General features: G+C 38.7%; 1 protein-coding gene and 1 long non-coding RNA gene across 5 annotated transcripts in view; one reads left to right on the forward strand and one right to left on the reverse strand.

Annotated features, from left to right (window-relative positions):
* Positions 1-431: 431 nt before the first annotated feature.
* The window catches only part of ROS1 (ROS proto-oncogene 1, receptor tyrosine kinase), a 68,520-nt gene continuing 52,000 nt past the window's right edge, over positions 432-16,951 (reverse strand). For 2 of the 3 annotated variants that reach the window (XM_068184320.1, XM_068184323.1), the window contains 3 exons: positions 15,906-16,040; positions 10,653-10,816; positions 432-610 (listed from right to left, as the gene is read on the reverse strand). In XM_068184320.1, the coding sequence (XP_068040421.1) occupies positions 465-610; positions 10,653-10,816; positions 15,906-16,040 (445 nt within the window). In that variant the 3' untranslated portion in view covers positions 432-464. Of the gene's footprint in view, positions 611-7,150; positions 8,523-10,652; positions 10,817-15,905; positions 16,041-16,951 lie in introns of those variants that run through there. The other variant, XM_068184321.1, reaches the window with a different exon arrangement.
* On the forward strand, positions 5,792-7,006 carry LOC137470714 (uncharacterized). 2 transcript variants are annotated; one of them, XR_010997212.1, is made up of 3 exons: positions 5,792-5,975; positions 6,593-6,686; positions 6,777-7,006. It is a non-coding gene; the product is annotated as an uncharacterized lncRNA (long non-coding RNA). The 2 variants fall into 2 exon arrangements; XR_010997213.1 differs by having other exon boundaries at positions 5,792-5,963.

The following is a 16,951-nucleotide window of genomic DNA, read 5'->3' on the forward strand; positions in this document are numbered from 1 at the left end:
TATGTTGTTTTTTTCAGTTTGTAAAATCCTGTTTGTGCACAGTGAAGCTAGGCTTCAACTGTTTGGTTTTCTTCATGAACAAGCTAGTCTATTCTTTAAAGCAGCATACCAGTACTCCCTTTTTGGAAGGGCTGCCTTGTGCCTGAGGCATATGTAATTGCATAAACTTAATACCACAGTAAAATCCCTTACTGACTGATACAAGTCTTTTTGCTTTAAACTATATCTTGTGAAGCATCCAAACCATAACATGTAAAAAAATCAGAGACTATGTAATCACTGTCTTATCCTGATACACAACATTCAGCACCTTATTATGTTTTCTGGTTGTTTTATTAAAGAGTTGCATTTTTTTTCAGACATATCTGTAAATATGATGACATGCAGAATATTTTCCTCGGCTTTTGTCTTCTTTGAAGAGTTTTTTTCTCTTCTTTCACTCTCATAAACAGTGGTAACCAGACTTAACTAATTTCAGCAGAATTGATGTTTTCTTCATCTGGGTTGCCTTCTTTGACTAGTACCAAATAATTTAAGCCCTCTTGATTCCTTGTTTCCATTAGTGTGGCTGAAAGAACACTGTCTGAATCTGCACATGGGATATCATTATCTGCATTAAAAGAAAAAAAAAGAAAAAAGAAAACAAAAGGGAAAAATATTTTTAAAAATAAAAGAAAAAAAAAATACAACAGCCCAGTAATATACATGTAGTATTAGAAAGCAAACAAAATCAGACAGCTGTTGGAGAAAGTTGGTCTAGTGACCTCATAAGAATGATGACTCAAATTTATTTTCTGCTATTGTCTGTGTGGACCAGAACTTTAAGTAAATCACTTGGGAAAGATTGCTTATCAGTGTTCATACTTCCAGAGGCAGCAATACTGTCATGAATGCATGCCTTTCTTCTTTTCTTTGTAAAGAAGCATAAAGCAAAAATTATTTTAATCTGAACCTTTGTAGTAACCCTGCTAATAATACTGCTAAAGAGTTCTGTAACATTGGCAGTTTTCTATCTACAAAATCATTATATACTATCTCTCTAGAGGACTAGTCTAGACTTCTGTCTCTCTAGTATTCTGCCCTTCCAGAAGCTTAAACTTGGAAATCCACTGTGTTTTTCACATTTTAAAAAATTTTCCATTTTCCCTAAGTTGATACAGTTCACATATACATAGTTTCTTGAAATTTTTTGCAGGGGATATAAATTTTTAAAAATATAAAAATTGTTCACTAGGCGCTCAAGCTGTAACTGATACTATTTTTTGCATTTATTTTTGTAATGTATACATTCTTTTGTTACACTCTCTCCTTATTTTACTTCATAACTGAAAAAATAAGCATGTGACATTCAGGGTTATCTGTTCAAAGAAATCACAAGGATTGTGCTATTCCACCAGGCAACATACAATTTATTATGTCACTATAATCACACATCTCCCCAAGCTATAAAGTTGGAAATTTATTCCACATGCTACAGTCCATTAGCATAGGAAATATTATCAGGAAAAGCCTGAAAGAAAATTTTGATTTTAGAAACCTGTTAGCAAGATGGGGTTTGGGACACAGAGCAAACTGTGGTCACATACCACAGTGACTGACAGCAATGAGAAATCATTTGATACTCACTTTGTCAGTTCAGGGCTATTATGGCCATATTTAGTAATTCAGCTCCAACTAAGCCTTTACCAACCAATTCAGCTCTTCTTTGCAGTTGTTTGGGTTGTTTTTTTTTTTTTTTTGTTTAATTTAATGGCAACCTTCAGGGACAAGTTGCTTTGGAAAGGGCACACAGGCAAATGCTGAGGGGACATTTGCAGCAAACTCTTAAGAGGGAAATCTTAAAATAAGGACCCAAGTAAAACTGGGTATTTACAGACCAGACATATGCCGGCTGACCTGCCTAAGTATAGAACACTAGAGGAGCATTCAGATTTGTTTCCTGTATAAGTATCTGGAACTGATGAGGTGATGTTTACACAAATGTGAGTATGAGGTCACTGAGATATTTTTACCAGATATATAGATACATTACTAATTCTTTCCCCAACAGGTCTGAAGAACTACAGAATATATAAAATTTTATAATCCTTTTTCAGCTTATGCGCCACTGTGTTTCTCATTACAGAAAAAAAAGAGCTAAAAAATCAAACACTTGGGTCTTGGTTTTACTTTTTGAGCTGTGGGAATGCAATAAGGCAAAAATACGATTTTTGCAGAATATTCTTATCATATCCAATGATGGAGGAAGAATATAATATTGATGACCTTTCTCCTATGACATGACGTGTAAGATACATTGCCACTTTGACTGTAACATTTTTGACTGGAAGTGCCCTTTCCTTCTCTGTTGAGTCATCTCTTAGTGCAATGTTAAGCGCTGATGAAAGCTTAGCACCATTCTGCTATACAAGACAAAGCTACACAAAGATCTCAAGTTATATAGTACAATGCTTGACTGTTATGTAAGTCAGCAAAGCAAGCAAATTATTTTTGCTCACTTAATTGGAGCAGAAGAATGGATGGAGACAGAAAATACTAAAAATGAGCAATTGAAGAAAAAATTCATGATATGTTGTGAAATTCCACCAGAAATGTCAGGACTAGAAGCACCATCAGCACCCTGGGAAGCCATAAGTCAATTCAGGGAATTCTGAATAATCTTCGGAAGGCCCTCACAAAAAATGTTACGAAATTGAAGGAAGATAGAGAGAAACAGGAGTGGAGAGGCAGGCCAGTATATTTATGAGATATCATTATTTTCTTTTCAGTTTTAACATCGCTAAAATTAGTTGATTGATGTACAGTCATGCTGGGTTATACGTGAGTAAATGCAGGATAAACCATGTGATGTGATCCCCTCAGATTTCACAAGCAAAGCTGGGCTGAGTCAACAAAACACCCCGAGACGTCCAAGGAGCACCTTCATGAAATCTGAAGTCGTGCCGGAAAGTCAGCTCTACAGGCTTGAATTCTGAGGGGTTGTCTATGCTGAGAACTACTGCATAGTGTAGAGTTACCCAGGTTTGCTTTAAACAACCTACTTCAGGGCACGAGGCAGGCTTGCTCTGTCAGTCCAGAGCTTTGTACAACTTTGTTTTGAGGAGTGCCCCACTGAGCTCTGTGCTGTAAAATGTTGCTTCCTACAGCTAAAATGGCAAGTTCAAAGCTCAGCATTGTACTTGCACAGACACGTCTCAGGTCCTAAATGCACGTGGCTTTGAACTTGCTGAACACTTTTCTTACTAGAGCTGTGATAAAGCTTAAAGCTTGTGCTTAGAACTTGTGCATAAAGCACATCTGAGCCAAACTGCAGGTAAATTAATTACAACATCTTTCTCCAGGGATAGGCAGAAGCTTGCTGTAGAGAGCCCCACATTAATTGACACATGAAACAATGTTCGCCTGACTCATACCAAAAAGGAATAGAGTTTGCTTGCTTAGCCTCCTCTGAGAAGACCAGCCCTGACCTGATAAAATCTATGCTTTCCCCTTCCTCATCCCAGCACCTCAGTTGGCTGTTTCCTGTGGCAGAGCAGCCGCAGTGCGGAGCCGGGCTGTGGGTCCTGCCTCACGATCGCAGAATGCCTGTTCTTGCCTGCTTGGTAAACTCTGGGGGCTCACAACATGTTTTGAAGTCCTGCCTGGAAGGGTGCAAATTTTTGTGATGTCTTGATAAGCAGATGAGGGGGTTTTGGTCTTTAAATTCAAGAAGGTGGCAACATTTAAGAAGAGAAAGAATGTCAGTAGAAAAGCTGATTGGTTGAGACTGAATAAACTGATCTAGAGATGCTGATCTTATATTACAGCTATTTCAGGGCCAGACCCTCAGCTAGCATAAATTAATGAAGTTCCATTGAAACCAGTGGGGTGCCACCAATTTACACCAGCTAAGTAGCCAGCCTGAGACATTACTAATTCCGGGTGACATAATCCCATATGATGCTTAGCACCTTCAGTATGGTAAGGTATTTAGAAGTCCAGCCACATTTGCTCTTTCTCATACATACTCTGTCCTTTGTCACTGCTACACAATGTATGTGGCAGTAAACAAGAGACTGGCTGACTTACTGGCATGGATAAAAGATATACCCCACAGCAAACACATTTGAGAGAAACACCTGCTGACATATCTTTGTTAAGGGTGAAAACAGTGGCTGTTGAACCTTGACTTCTTTACCTCAGCCGTTTTGGTTAGCTCAAGGAGACAGCTCCTGTGTAGGGAGTATTTTCCTGATACCTGATGTCCACCTGGAGCTGGAGGAGCTGTGTTTCAGTTTCTGCGCATAGCCAGTAAGAATATAAATAGAACAAATATATATCCGTTTTAATACTCCACTCTGTATTATGTATCAGTGGAGATATATCTGTGTTTCCTGCCTAATGAAGCATATGATCTTGCATGGTTTGAGGGTGACTCACTGAGCTTTGCTATTCTGTCAGACACTAAAGGTATTAAAAGTGAGAATTTTGTTCACCCTACATTTCCCCTGCACTAATCTGCTTGATGCAGTTCCTCTCTTTTTATTTTTAATTTATTTTTTAGAGAACTGTACTGAAATCTCTGTATCCTAGTAATTACAGATATAAACCTGTTTCTTGCCTAGTTTATTAAAATTTGTAATATAAATGCACAAAAAAAACCCAGTTCCACATTTGCTGCAATGCAGTAAGGCTATAAAAATAGGAAAGCACTCCCTTTCTCCAGGTAACAAAGCAGGATTCATTTTACCAAGTCTTAACCACCCAGGTCTTACATGCCCAATTTGCCTAGGCTGTCTTTATAGTCAAAAGAGAAAGGAGGAATGAATCGCTTTGTGGAGATGCTTAATCCACATCCTTGCCTTTACACATCAACATCCCCTGAATATGTCTACAAGTCTCTGGTGTCTGTCAAACAGCCTAGACGCCAAGTGTAAATGGAGTTTTTATGTTTTAGTTGCCTATTCCTATCCACATCTGTCTACACCAATGTCAGCTCTTACAGTCTTACACCATCTGATTTTTTCTTTTGGTCTCTGGCAAAGTGTTGGTGTGACTTCACTTGCAGCATCATATGGCTCATGTGCACTCTCTGGAATCAAACACCATTTGTCTGGAGTACAAATAAGAAATGATTACACCACCAAGCCCCCTTTACTTGCAGTGTTGCAACCACTCACTCTTTTTTGGAAGCAGCCTTTTCTCTGACCTCTGCAGGCTTTGGGTCAGCCACTCACTAAGCTAAGAGGGGAAGAGGATTACTGAATTTCAGAAAAATACAAAGGAGACTAGATACAAAGTTCTAAAAATGTTGCTTATCACCACATCTGCTTTGGAGAAGCTTCCATTTGTCCAAGCGATTATTTTACATTCAGAGGGGTGTGTGGAGTACTTTTTAAAAGGTGGTTTGGTTTAGGAAAATAAACTGATGACCCTTTCATGGGCAACAGAAAACAGGTACTCAGCCAGTACAGAATACAAACATATAATTAATGATTAAATCGCTGATTCTAGCCTTAATATCAAGTCCTCTCAGAGCAAAATTTTGCACAGAGATTTTAAAAAAATACAAATTACAGTTTTAGCAAGTACCTGAACAGCTGAAGAAATAAATACACTGACTTTGGAGAGAAAAATGAAAAAAAGAAACATTACTAAATTCTAACTCTTGTACCTTGCCATATTTTTCAAGCAATATATCCAGTTTAGGATATATTTAAAAATCATGGTTTTGAGGGAAAATATGTTTCTTTTGAGTCTTTAGTCTTTTATCCTGGATTTTCTCCAACTGCCTGGCATCTCCTCTTGCCAGAGGAGCTTTTTTTTCTGAGCAATTAGGCATCTTTTCCATATAGGTCCAAAAGGCATTGTGAGGAGTAGCCCTGATAAGAATAGTCCTTCTAGGTCATGAAGGCAAGAAGTCTCTCCAGCTGCTTAATGCCCAGTTGTCTGATGTCAGGAAAGGCGTTTGCCAAATCAAACAGGTGTTTCCATCCGTAAAGGGGCACTCAAGGGACCTGAAAAGCTATATTGCTGTCTTATATGTGCAAATGTAAAAACTGATGTCTGAAAATAGATGGTCCAGTTATTTTTACAGCAATGCAGGCCTGTCCTTCTAGCATGCTGCGCTTCTTGGAAGTGGGGGAAGAGCAGACTTTCTTTCAGCAATGAATGGGAACTCTGGGGACAGGGCCTGTGCTCAGAAAATTCCCATTGAATTCAAAACCCACTGGTGTCTCACTATCCTCCAGCTGGATAGTGCTGCCCTCACTCAAATAAATATTGTTACTGCTACTTTAAGCCCAAAATCAATGTCTTGGGAAAGCCTGTCAGAGCAAGAAGGAAAAAATCTAAACCTGTAGACCCTGATCCTGAGTTTGCTTCCCTCCCTTCCAATGCAGCAGTGCCAGGAGGTGCTGGTATTGCTCAGGCGTGTTTATTGACACTTGATGCCTGCTTTAGAACACAGCATGTGCCCCTTTGGCCATCCCCATGCTATCCTGCTAGCATGCGGTCCACTAGCAGCCTGTCTGTATTGGTTTACCCACACTTGCCATCTCTGTGTCATACTGCACTGGCATTAATGTTACTGAGAAAATCTAATGTTTTTCAGCTCTCCCACCAATGAAAATCACCAACAGCATGCATGGACCTGCTAGAAGTGTGGCTAGCCATGGGTAGGTAAGACTCAACAGAATTTGGAAGATGTATGATTCCCTGTAAGGCTAAGTATCTTAGCTATTTTGAGGCATGTAATTTCACTTTGCTTGACATTTGTCTCTTTCTTTTGAAACTAGGTCACCCGGTGAGAGCAAGCATTTCTTGGCTGGAGGCTCATGGCTGGAGTTTTATTACGCACAAAGGCCAATGACCGCGTAGCATTTTTGGAAAATATTGTCGAGGACGATCCATCATGGAACAGACTTTTGGATTATTTATTTTGGCTGTCATCTTTCTACTATTGCTATGAACACAAGAAATACTTCACTTAATCCCAGCTAGAAATGAATACAAATTTTAAAAATCACTAACTTATTATACAATGTGTTACAAATTACAGTCTGAGACATATTCCATGCCCCAAACTGTTTTTGACAGGGTCATAGTGGAGCACACATTTTAGCCTGGAAACTCAAAGAGAACCTGAATGGACTTTTCTTGCTTAAATCAATCTGACTTCTGGAGCCCAGGTCTTACTGAATTCCACTGTATGAGATTTACATGGCAGGCAGAAAAACTGTCAAATTAATTCAAGGCTGGAGAGCTACAGAAAATTGACATGGACATGTCCTTGATCAGAAAATTCAGCAACAGTAAGACATCACAAGGACTCTAGAGCTTCAATCAAGTAAACAGAATAACATTTTAATGGGCTTATTAAGACTGTGCTTGGGGAAAGAGAGAGATAACCTACAGGTGAATTATAAATATACAGGAAAATTAGTATGGCATTATGCATGTAAAGAGCTAGTCAAGTGTTTAGTCTTTTAAAATAGCCTTTTAAATGGAAGGATGATATGTAGATGAATAAAATTCAAGCTACCCTGTTTCCTGGAGGGTATTTCCTATATGAGAATCACCAAATTATCCTGAGGAGAAGTTAAGAAGGATTTTTGAGAACTGAAGCATGAAAATATTGAGTGGAAGCATGAAAACAGTTGATTTGTCTTCTCCCAATGCAGATCCAGCAATGGGTCTGTGGCAACAGCACCTGGGCAAAACCTATGGGAAGGGAAGAATGAAAGGAAGCCAGAAGAGGGAACATAACAGCTGATGGAGAATGGTCCAACTCTCAGGAAGAGAGTGTGCCAAGTAGAAGTTCTGATGGCCAAAGCTCTGCCTACACTGAAGTGCCCTGCTTACCACAGTGTGCCAGATTTTACCAAGTTGTTATAAATAGGTTTAATGGAGTCTGATTTTAAAAGTGACTGCTGTCAGCAGATTCTCTGACTAAAATTACATTATGGAGTACAGAGCTATTATTAAGACCACCCTTAAAGTCCATTATACTACCACATTTTCTGCACTAAAGTGATTTTTTTCAAATTTTTATCCTTCAAACTGACACTTTTCATGGAAGCCTCAATCCATGTTTTCCTTTGCAACTTGGTAATTTCTAAGAATGCAACTTTTGTTCCCGGAAAATAAACAAAACAATGGCTTTTTTTCTATGACCTCTGCTGTGTGGCAGAACCTGAAATTTTGGCAAAATAATGTTTCTTACACTAAGAATATGTGTTTGTCATCACAGTGAGAGTAATTATTTGCTTAGATTGAGCAAGTTAACAGATGGAGAAAGATCAGGCTTATCTGACACATGCTAAGCAGAGACTTGCACTGAAACTAAAACTCTTTCATGCTACATCTGTGCCAGGTGTATTCCACCACAAACACAGTAACCAATCTTCCAGCCCCTTTCCCCAATTCCAAGCAGCAGAAAGCTAGGTTTCTCCAGAAATTTCAGCCCTACTAAAGATTTTGACAGATATTGATGTAATGCCACAAGAACTTCTTAACTCTGTTAGTTTTCATGTCTCTGTTGCCTGTGGAGTTAGGAAACACAGAGAAGGGATGTCTAAGTGAGGAAACAAAACTAGCTCAGGAGTGGGTGCAAGCAATAGAGTCGGTACAGCCCTGTGTCCAGTGGATGCTGTGCTCCTGTAGCCATCCGAAAATTAAACATGTAGTCTGAGATACTATAGCTGAGGTATTGTAGTTTGGACACTATCCTGAGTAACGTGTTTGGGGGGACCCTGCTTGAGCAGGGATGTTGGACTGGGTGACTTCCAGTGGTCCCTTCCAGTCTCACCCACCCTGTGATTCTATGTGAACTAAATTAAATACGGCAAGTCACCTGGATGCCAGCCATCATCAGTGAAGATATGGTCACCTTCCTTTGGTGACCCCTTTCCTGCTGTGATACAACATACCCAAAACCAGGAGCTGTCACTTTCTGCTTCTGACTGCAGAGCTACCTAGAAGAGTATCCCAGACGAGGCTCCTAGCCTGTAGACAGCTGCATTTAGGTGAGATAAAGTCCATCCAAAATGTAAGGCCTATTAGCTTGGGCATAGTGCCTAATTAATTGGCTGTAGTCCTTTCCTGAGCTAATGCCAGGCTTACATTTGTGCCAGACTAAGTATCTCTTTCCTGAATGCCATTATTGAGAGCTAAGATACCCTTAAAGAAACTAAAGAATTATACTATATGTAAAATGTACTTCATTATAGCATAAGGGTGCAAAATCAGCTGTTAAAATGCATGAAATTATAGATTATCTGTGCTGGTCCTTTCATGTCTTTGTAAAGTTTTTAGTCTTGTAATGCAAACATGCCATGAACAGGCTGGATTTGACATAAAGAGAAACCACAATGGAAATAAACTGACATTTGTAAATCTTCACCAAATGATAAAGATTAGCAAAATATCAAATTAAGTGACAATTAGACAATGCCAGTTAATTGAATATAGATAGTGTCGTGAAGAAAAATGCCTGTTAGTTGTGTAATTGAGTACTGTGTCATTCCTGGGATGGATCAGGAAGTTTTTAGGAAAACATGAAGTACTGAAGTATCAAAACTGTTTGTGAACCAGGGTGAGTTACTAGTTCAGTAACAATTTGTGAAGGGAAAAATGAAAACCACAAAAAATCACCTCCAAAATGAACCCTTTAGATATTTTAGAAACAGTCAGGTTTGGTTTTTCTAGAATTGAAAGTAGTTATTTTACCATTCAATATTTTTCATTATAAAACCATAGCATGCAAATAGATTAAATGAAAAAAATAATCTGTGAAACAAAACTGAAATATTTCAACTGATAAAAAACTTTCTTTTTGTAGATGTAAGATCACATTGTTTACTAATATTGTTCACTTTTCTCAATATTTAGTTAGTCAAGAATTACTGCAGGATGTGAATAGATTGCTAGTCTGGCCCAGCCAGGATGTTCATTTCCATATTTAGATTATTTACATCCCAGTTACACAGACAACTTCAAATTTAGCATTGCCTTTTTTCTTTGTTCCTGTCCTCACAACCTTAATGATGTTCTTATATAACTGAGCTTTGTTGTGTCCCATATCTTAAGTATGTCTTCCCTAACATCACTTAGTTTATTCATTCCCAGTGTGCAAAGCATAGGCAACACCTGAATCGATCAGAGTTTGGGCTTGCATAAAGGCTACCTTACTAGGGTGCCTAAATTATGGCTCCCTTGCAGGTGGCTGCTGAGTCAGTAGTCCTAGAGGAGGTGCCTAATGGCCATGTTTAGATTATGGATAGGGCATAGATGTCTTTGAAATTGGGACAGATTTCTACATCTTTAGAAGCCTTCTAAAGCTCTCCTGGTTCTGCAAGGAACTTAGGCATCCGTTTTAGCGGAACAGGGTTGTGAACTACCAAGAATTCAGATGTAAATTGGATATCTCTGTGCGTCAGGCTTAATTACAACCTCATTTGGGCCTTTTTGCTTGGTGATCTTACACATCCTTCATCTAAATCGTTGTTCCTCACAGGCACGGAATGAATCTTTACAAGTTCAGTATGATAGAGGTAAATCTTTGCTGTTTCCATGTAACAGCCAGAGAATTTGAGGCAGTGACAAATGCAATGAAAAGCACTTAGCTTACAGGGCAGAGGCCGCAAGAATAGCGGGTGCTGGCCCAGACTCACCTTCAAAAGCTTCATTGATTACTCCCGTTGATGCCTCCTCGTCTTCAAGGCAGTGGATGAAGGACAGTGGAGAGTGTCTTATCTCTTGCAGTTTGTCATGAATACAAGAGAAAGTAGGTCTGTTATGAGGTTCTTGGGACCAGCATCTTGTCATTAAATCACATCTGAAAAAAAATTTAAATGCAAACTAAAATGATAATAGAGTCACTCATCTCAACACTTACAATAAAACATCTGGGAAGCAAGTTTGGCCTCAAAATTTTCTGTGTGGTACAGAGATTATCATCATGAGACAAAGAAAAACAAATTAAAGATAAAATTAAAGTCGAGAATAATTACTATAAAATATTTTAATTTTTCAAAGATGGATATTTTTTGAGATTGGAAGCAGATATAGCATTAAACAAAAACATACATTTGCCATGAACATCTACTCTGACTGAAGAAGTCAGGAATACTTTCTAAGAAAGTAGATGAGGAAATTCTCTCGCAGAAAAAAATTTAAAAAAACAAAAAAAGGAAGTGTAAAATCAGAAATTAACCTGAAGTTTTCAACTTATTTAATCCTCCTTCAACACAAGCTACCTCACATTCAGAAGAAGTTCAAAGCAAACCCTTCAGCACATGGGGAGTTAATTTCAAGTTCTACCCCCAGACCAAAACAAATAGGAATAAATTTTCCAAAGGCAAAAATGGTATGAAATTCCTATGGGTGCAGGGATTCCAGCCCATAGCTTGTATAGCACTATCACTACCATTAGTGGAAAATTTACCTCCTGTTTGTCTAAATGATAGGGTTGGTTTTTATTCCTTGCTCAAGGTGAGTTTATGCTACACAAAACCAAATCCTACAAAAGCCAGGGAGAGACATGCTGAAAACCAAAACACAGCCAACACCTGGACATGCTAAGTGTTGGGAGTGGAAAGAGGTCTCAAAACCAGAGAGCAGTCAATGAAAGGCTGGTTCAGGAAGCTGCATCTGGAATGTGGAGCATTTACCTCTAAGCCTTAAGTTCAAACCCTCCCCTGACAAACATCTTCCCAGACCTGCTGCTATGTGATACCAGGCGTTAATCTGTTATGTGAAATGAATTGGCTTGCTCAGATCCTCACTTATCCGTCTTAAAAAGATGACTGCTGTCCTTCACCACAACTGGACATCTTAAAAAGCCCTTAGTGACAGCTGGGAGGAATCACTTGACTTCTGATTTTTCAACAGTATTTTTCATTGAAATATTAGTGTCAAGTGAGAATGTGAGTAGAAAATTTGTTTCAAAGCCACTTTTCATCAACCTGTATTCTTGTGTTTTTCAAATTGAACAGAATAATTATGTTTCCTTCAAAAGGATTCTATGAAATTTTGAAAATCCATTTTAAGAATTTTAAAAGTGGTATTAGCTTCTTAACACTCTGAATCACTTCATCTGCTTACTTTCAGGTGTACTGGTTATTCATGACACTGGAAATATAGAAGAAAAAGGACTGAATAGGTCTCAAAATAAGGTTAAATAACTGGTTTTCCTTCCGATGCCAGCAAAGTGTCTGTCACACTGAATTCCAGCCTTCAATGCTAGAAGCCAAACAATCTTCTTTCTGATCATGCTTGTTGGTCGGATATCCGGGCAAATAAACATGAGTTCAGTTGCTGTGCTTCATCAGGTTCGCACTTGGGCTCTCATGAGCAGAGCCTTGTGGAAGAAACAGCCAGCCACTGACCAAGAAAAAACCAGGAAATGATACAAAGTCATAGACTCGTTTTGGGTTGGAAGGGACCTTCAAGGATCATCTAGTCCAACCCACCAGCCATGTGCAGGGACATCTTCCACTACATCAGGTTGCTCAGAGCCCCACCCAACCTGGCCTTGAACAGCTCCAGGGATGGGATATCCACAGCTTCTCTGGGCAATCTTTTCAGTGTTTCACCACCCTTATTGTAAAATAATTCTTTCTTATATGCAATCTAAATTTACCCTCTTTTCATTTATGAAACAAGAACATAGCAAGTGTGGAATATGAAGTTTTTTGTTTTGTTTCCTATGACAAATCTCTGCCTTTCTAAATAACTATTTTTTATTGGACAATCTGCTTTATAAATCCATTCAGTTTTGCTATGCAATAAGGATATTAACTTCTGCCAAAACTGTAATTCAGTACTGTAATTTTCTCATTTTAATTATATTCCATGTTTTTATTTCCTAAATCAAATTACTTGGTGATTGGCTTAAAATATCAGTACTGGTATTTTTCACTAATTGTTTAATTCCGATAGGCTTTAGGTTTCTAATGACAAAAACTTTCATGCTCTCTCAGAATGTATCTGCATATTTTACATGTACAGCTATTTGTGGCATGTCATTTGGCTTTTGAGGCATGCTGTGACATCCAAAGTTTTAAGTCATATGGCACAAATTTTCATTAGCTCAGAAATGCATGAGTATGAGACCAGTCAAGAGAGAGAAAGATTGCTTAACATGCCAAGATACATGTAAGTGACAGACTGAACATATTCCTATATTTTTGGGAAGCCAAACATGGGCTAGCAAATAATGCATCACTTCAACATGAGAAAGAGACCCAGAGGATTCCCCTACTTCATGGGGAAAGCCTGTCAGGAAGAAATAAAAAATGACAGTTCCAAACACAACATTAGCTAAAGGTTTATGTTAGGTTCAAGAGCTAACCTTTACACTAGATGTGCACATACTAACCCACACTTCACACCTGTGTTTTATCTGGGGTCAACAACCAAATGTCCAACAGAGCTGCTTATGTGGGGCTGGTTAGAATTTGAGAGCCTGGAAAAGCAAAGAACTAATATTCAGTATCTGATATTGGAGGCAGAATGTGAACATTCCTGAAATGTATTATACTGCACAGAAGCTACAGGCATTACCAATTCTTTTCTCACATGAAATGAGAAATACAATTGATGCATGATTTTCTTAGAAAATGAGAAAATTTGTCATGATAAAGAGCCCCTGATTTCACCTGATGCATTCTGTGCAAGGCTGCCTTCTCTCTCACTCTCTTAATCCCTCCAGGGGATCATTGCCAGAAACAAATGGCAAAAAGCTTTTAGTTACCAAACTAAAATTTCTTAACAAAGTCAGTTGCATAAGTTTGCAGAGGACTGAGCATTTCTGAAACTGCAACTTCAAGTCAGCAAATATCCTGATGCTTGTACAAATTCTCCAGACTGTAATCCACAACCTTTGAGGATTTGTTAAATTAGCTCAGTTCAGTCTAAACCTTGGCATTCTCTTGCATGCAAGCCTCATACCCCGTGGCTGTGCCAGATGTGGATCTCTGGCTGCAAATGTATTTACATTCATAGATCTAATTCATGTTTCAATCTATGTATCTCATTTATACATCCCCAAGATCCTTTTTCAATTCTTTAACAAGCTTTACCTAGCCACAGCTCTCTGGGGAAAAGCAGGTGATTAGCTTCTGGAGTAACAACTTATGGAGGCAAGGGGAAGAATTTTTCCCCCTTCCAAATGAAAAAACCAAACAAACAACCCACTTCCTTCATGCTTTTACACCCTAAGTCTTCTGTACCAGCCCTACTTGCACTTGCAGTGTAAGCCTATCACAGATTCCTAAACACTTCTCAGCTGAAGTACTTTGGCCTTTGAACTCTCTTCCTATCAGTGATGGTTTGTTTTGTCAAATGATAATGAGCAAGCCAAAGTGCTGAGGAGACAATTACTGACTGCTGATGTCCTGATGCAGGTTCAAAACCACAAGGAGGGAAGCAGGAATGTCAAGAATCCTGGCATGCCATTAATGACCTAGCAAAGCATCAAAAAGCTGTTTACCTACTGACAGAAGCTGCATGCAGGTGCTGAGTGTTCACCAAATGAGATAAAAGATGGTACAAGAGTCTAAGCTCATCAGCACTTTGGCTTTCAAAAACTACTATTAGGCACTGATCCTACAAGTTACAACAGGCACAGGAGTATGTGAGACCTATCTGCTATGCTAAATTCAAGATCCAGGACCTTACAAATTATTTCAAGCAAAGTTTTCTTGGTTTTTCTGAAGATCAAGTCACTCATTTTAAGGTAATTTATGAGCCTTTGCTTAAGTTTGAATGTCAGACTAGTATGTGCATATAGCTGCCTCCTGCACTTTTTTATTCACAGGACAGATATTGGAAATTTTTTGAGGAAACCTTTCTCAGCAGAAAATATTGCAATTAAAATTTCTTTGGACTTATTTTTTCTGTGACTTCCAGTTCTCCCTCTGTTATTAAAATAAAATTCGAAGCTCTTCAGTTCTTCAGTTCCTCCAAGTGCTAAAGCTTGGTTTGGGGTTTTTCTGTGTTTTTATTGCTAACGTGGTTTTTCAGCTATATCTACATAATGATAAATAATCACCCTCTCCTAAGCTCAGAACATAGGTATTGGTGTAAGATCTATCATGGAAGTACTGGCTTGCCAATCACAGAATTATTCTCAAGTCTTTTCCTCAGCCCTGGGAGTAAGAATTGTTGACTTTCAGTAGCCTATCCTATTTGTAGGACCAGCTGTCATGTGCATTGTTGTGACTGCTTTTGCTGAGTGGGTGATAAAGAAATTGAGACATGAAGCTAGACAATACTGAATGATTGTTAAGCTCATGTTCTGCTTCCTTCTTTATACACCTCTATAATCAGTACAGGTTTGATCCTCTGGATGTATTTATCTTGTTCTGTTAATTGCAAGAATTTTGCAATTAAACTTGAGTTTTGTGCTTAAGACACAAACAGTAATTGAAGTATTTACTTATCCAGCCCAGCTAAAGACTAACCAGAGGTGCAGACTTCCCTTTTCCTGTACTGCTTCAGCTTTTCTTATTGGCTTTTTTGAGCTCTCTCTAGAAAGGGCTTAGTTTATTTTTCACATATGTTCTAATATAAGCCTATTCCTGCATCTACCATTAAGAAAGAGAGTTTTATCCACAGTCACAGGCACATGATGTACAGAGAACAGTAAAATCTTTCTTACAGCCATCTTAACTTCTAACCAGTACCTTCAGGTACTCTCAGCCTGTTCCCACACTACTACCAGATCCATGCCTTAAATTCTTATTCACAGGCTGGTCTACTGGATGAATTAGTAGCACATTGGCCAGTTTTATTGGAAACAAAAGTGGAAGATGTTGGGCTCTTCATGGGCATGACCAACCTTCAAAATGATGACCAACTGGCAAAAAAGCCTCTTGATTCTTATAAATATTATCAACAACATTTAAATAAAATTAACTTACAGGTCATCAGGACAATTGTTTGGAGATTCCAGCCTTCCTCCTGATCGTACATGGTGTAAAACTTCTGTATTGGAGAAACCTGGATATGGCTGTTGACCCAAAGTCAATGTTTCCCACACTAGTATTCCAAAAGCCCTGAGAAACACCATGAAAAAAAAAAAAGATAAAAATTAATAACCATAGCCATCATGAAATCTCCTTATTAACAGTTTGATTGAGTCTAACCTAAGAATAAGACTCAGAAAAATTAGGAGTAAGACTTAATTTGGCTTTGTCCCTAAGCCAGCTTCTGGAATAGCTAAAAAAAATGTGTAGAACTGAGATGCTTCCCCAGACTCACTGAGATGCAGGTCAGAAGACACTGAGTGCCCACATCTTCCCCAAGAAACACTCAGGTTGAGCATGTCCTCATATAAACAAGTGTTCTGAAATCTCTAGAGGTGTGATTTAAAATTGAGAAAGACAAGTTCTTCCAAGTACCACTTGCGGAGCAATTAGCATCTCCTTTGGTTTAGCACAGAGTACTAAACTACTTTCTTAGATAGTGCAAGAGTAGCAGTCAAATAGATAGGTAGAGGCACTGGGGACTTGGACAAGACCTGTGGGCTGAGTATGTGTGGCCACCGAAATCGAAACTTGTGTGAATATCAGGTTTCGTGGACCTGGTTTACTCTGGGTTTTTTTTCCCATGTCTCCCGACAGTGGGTCTCAGCTTCTGCACAATAAACTCAAAGCCACTCAAATACACACTTTTAGCAACCCTCCACAAAAAAAGTGCTGTGACCTTTCCCTGACAATGCTGCAAAGTCTGGTCTTCAAAATAAAGAAGTCACTAGAAGAGTGTGAAACTGTAAGAGCAAAGTATTTGTCTGTTGGAAGGAAATGTCAATAAATCTAATGGAAAACAAAACAGAACAGCATGCAGGCCATCAATTCACTCCTCAATCAACCAAAAACCACACTGTGGGCCTGGTACAACTGTAAAATTATTTGAGGGACACTACTAGTTCCTTCCAGACAAAATCCAAAGAGCTCAAAGCATAAAG

This window comes from Anomalospiza imberbis, chromosome 3, assembly GCF_031753505.1.
Source record: "Anomalospiza imberbis isolate Cuckoo-Finch-1a 21T00152 chromosome 3, ASM3175350v1, whole genome shotgun sequence".
Classification (NCBI taxonomy): domain Eukaryota; kingdom Metazoa; phylum Chordata; class Aves; order Passeriformes; family Viduidae; genus Anomalospiza; species Anomalospiza imberbis.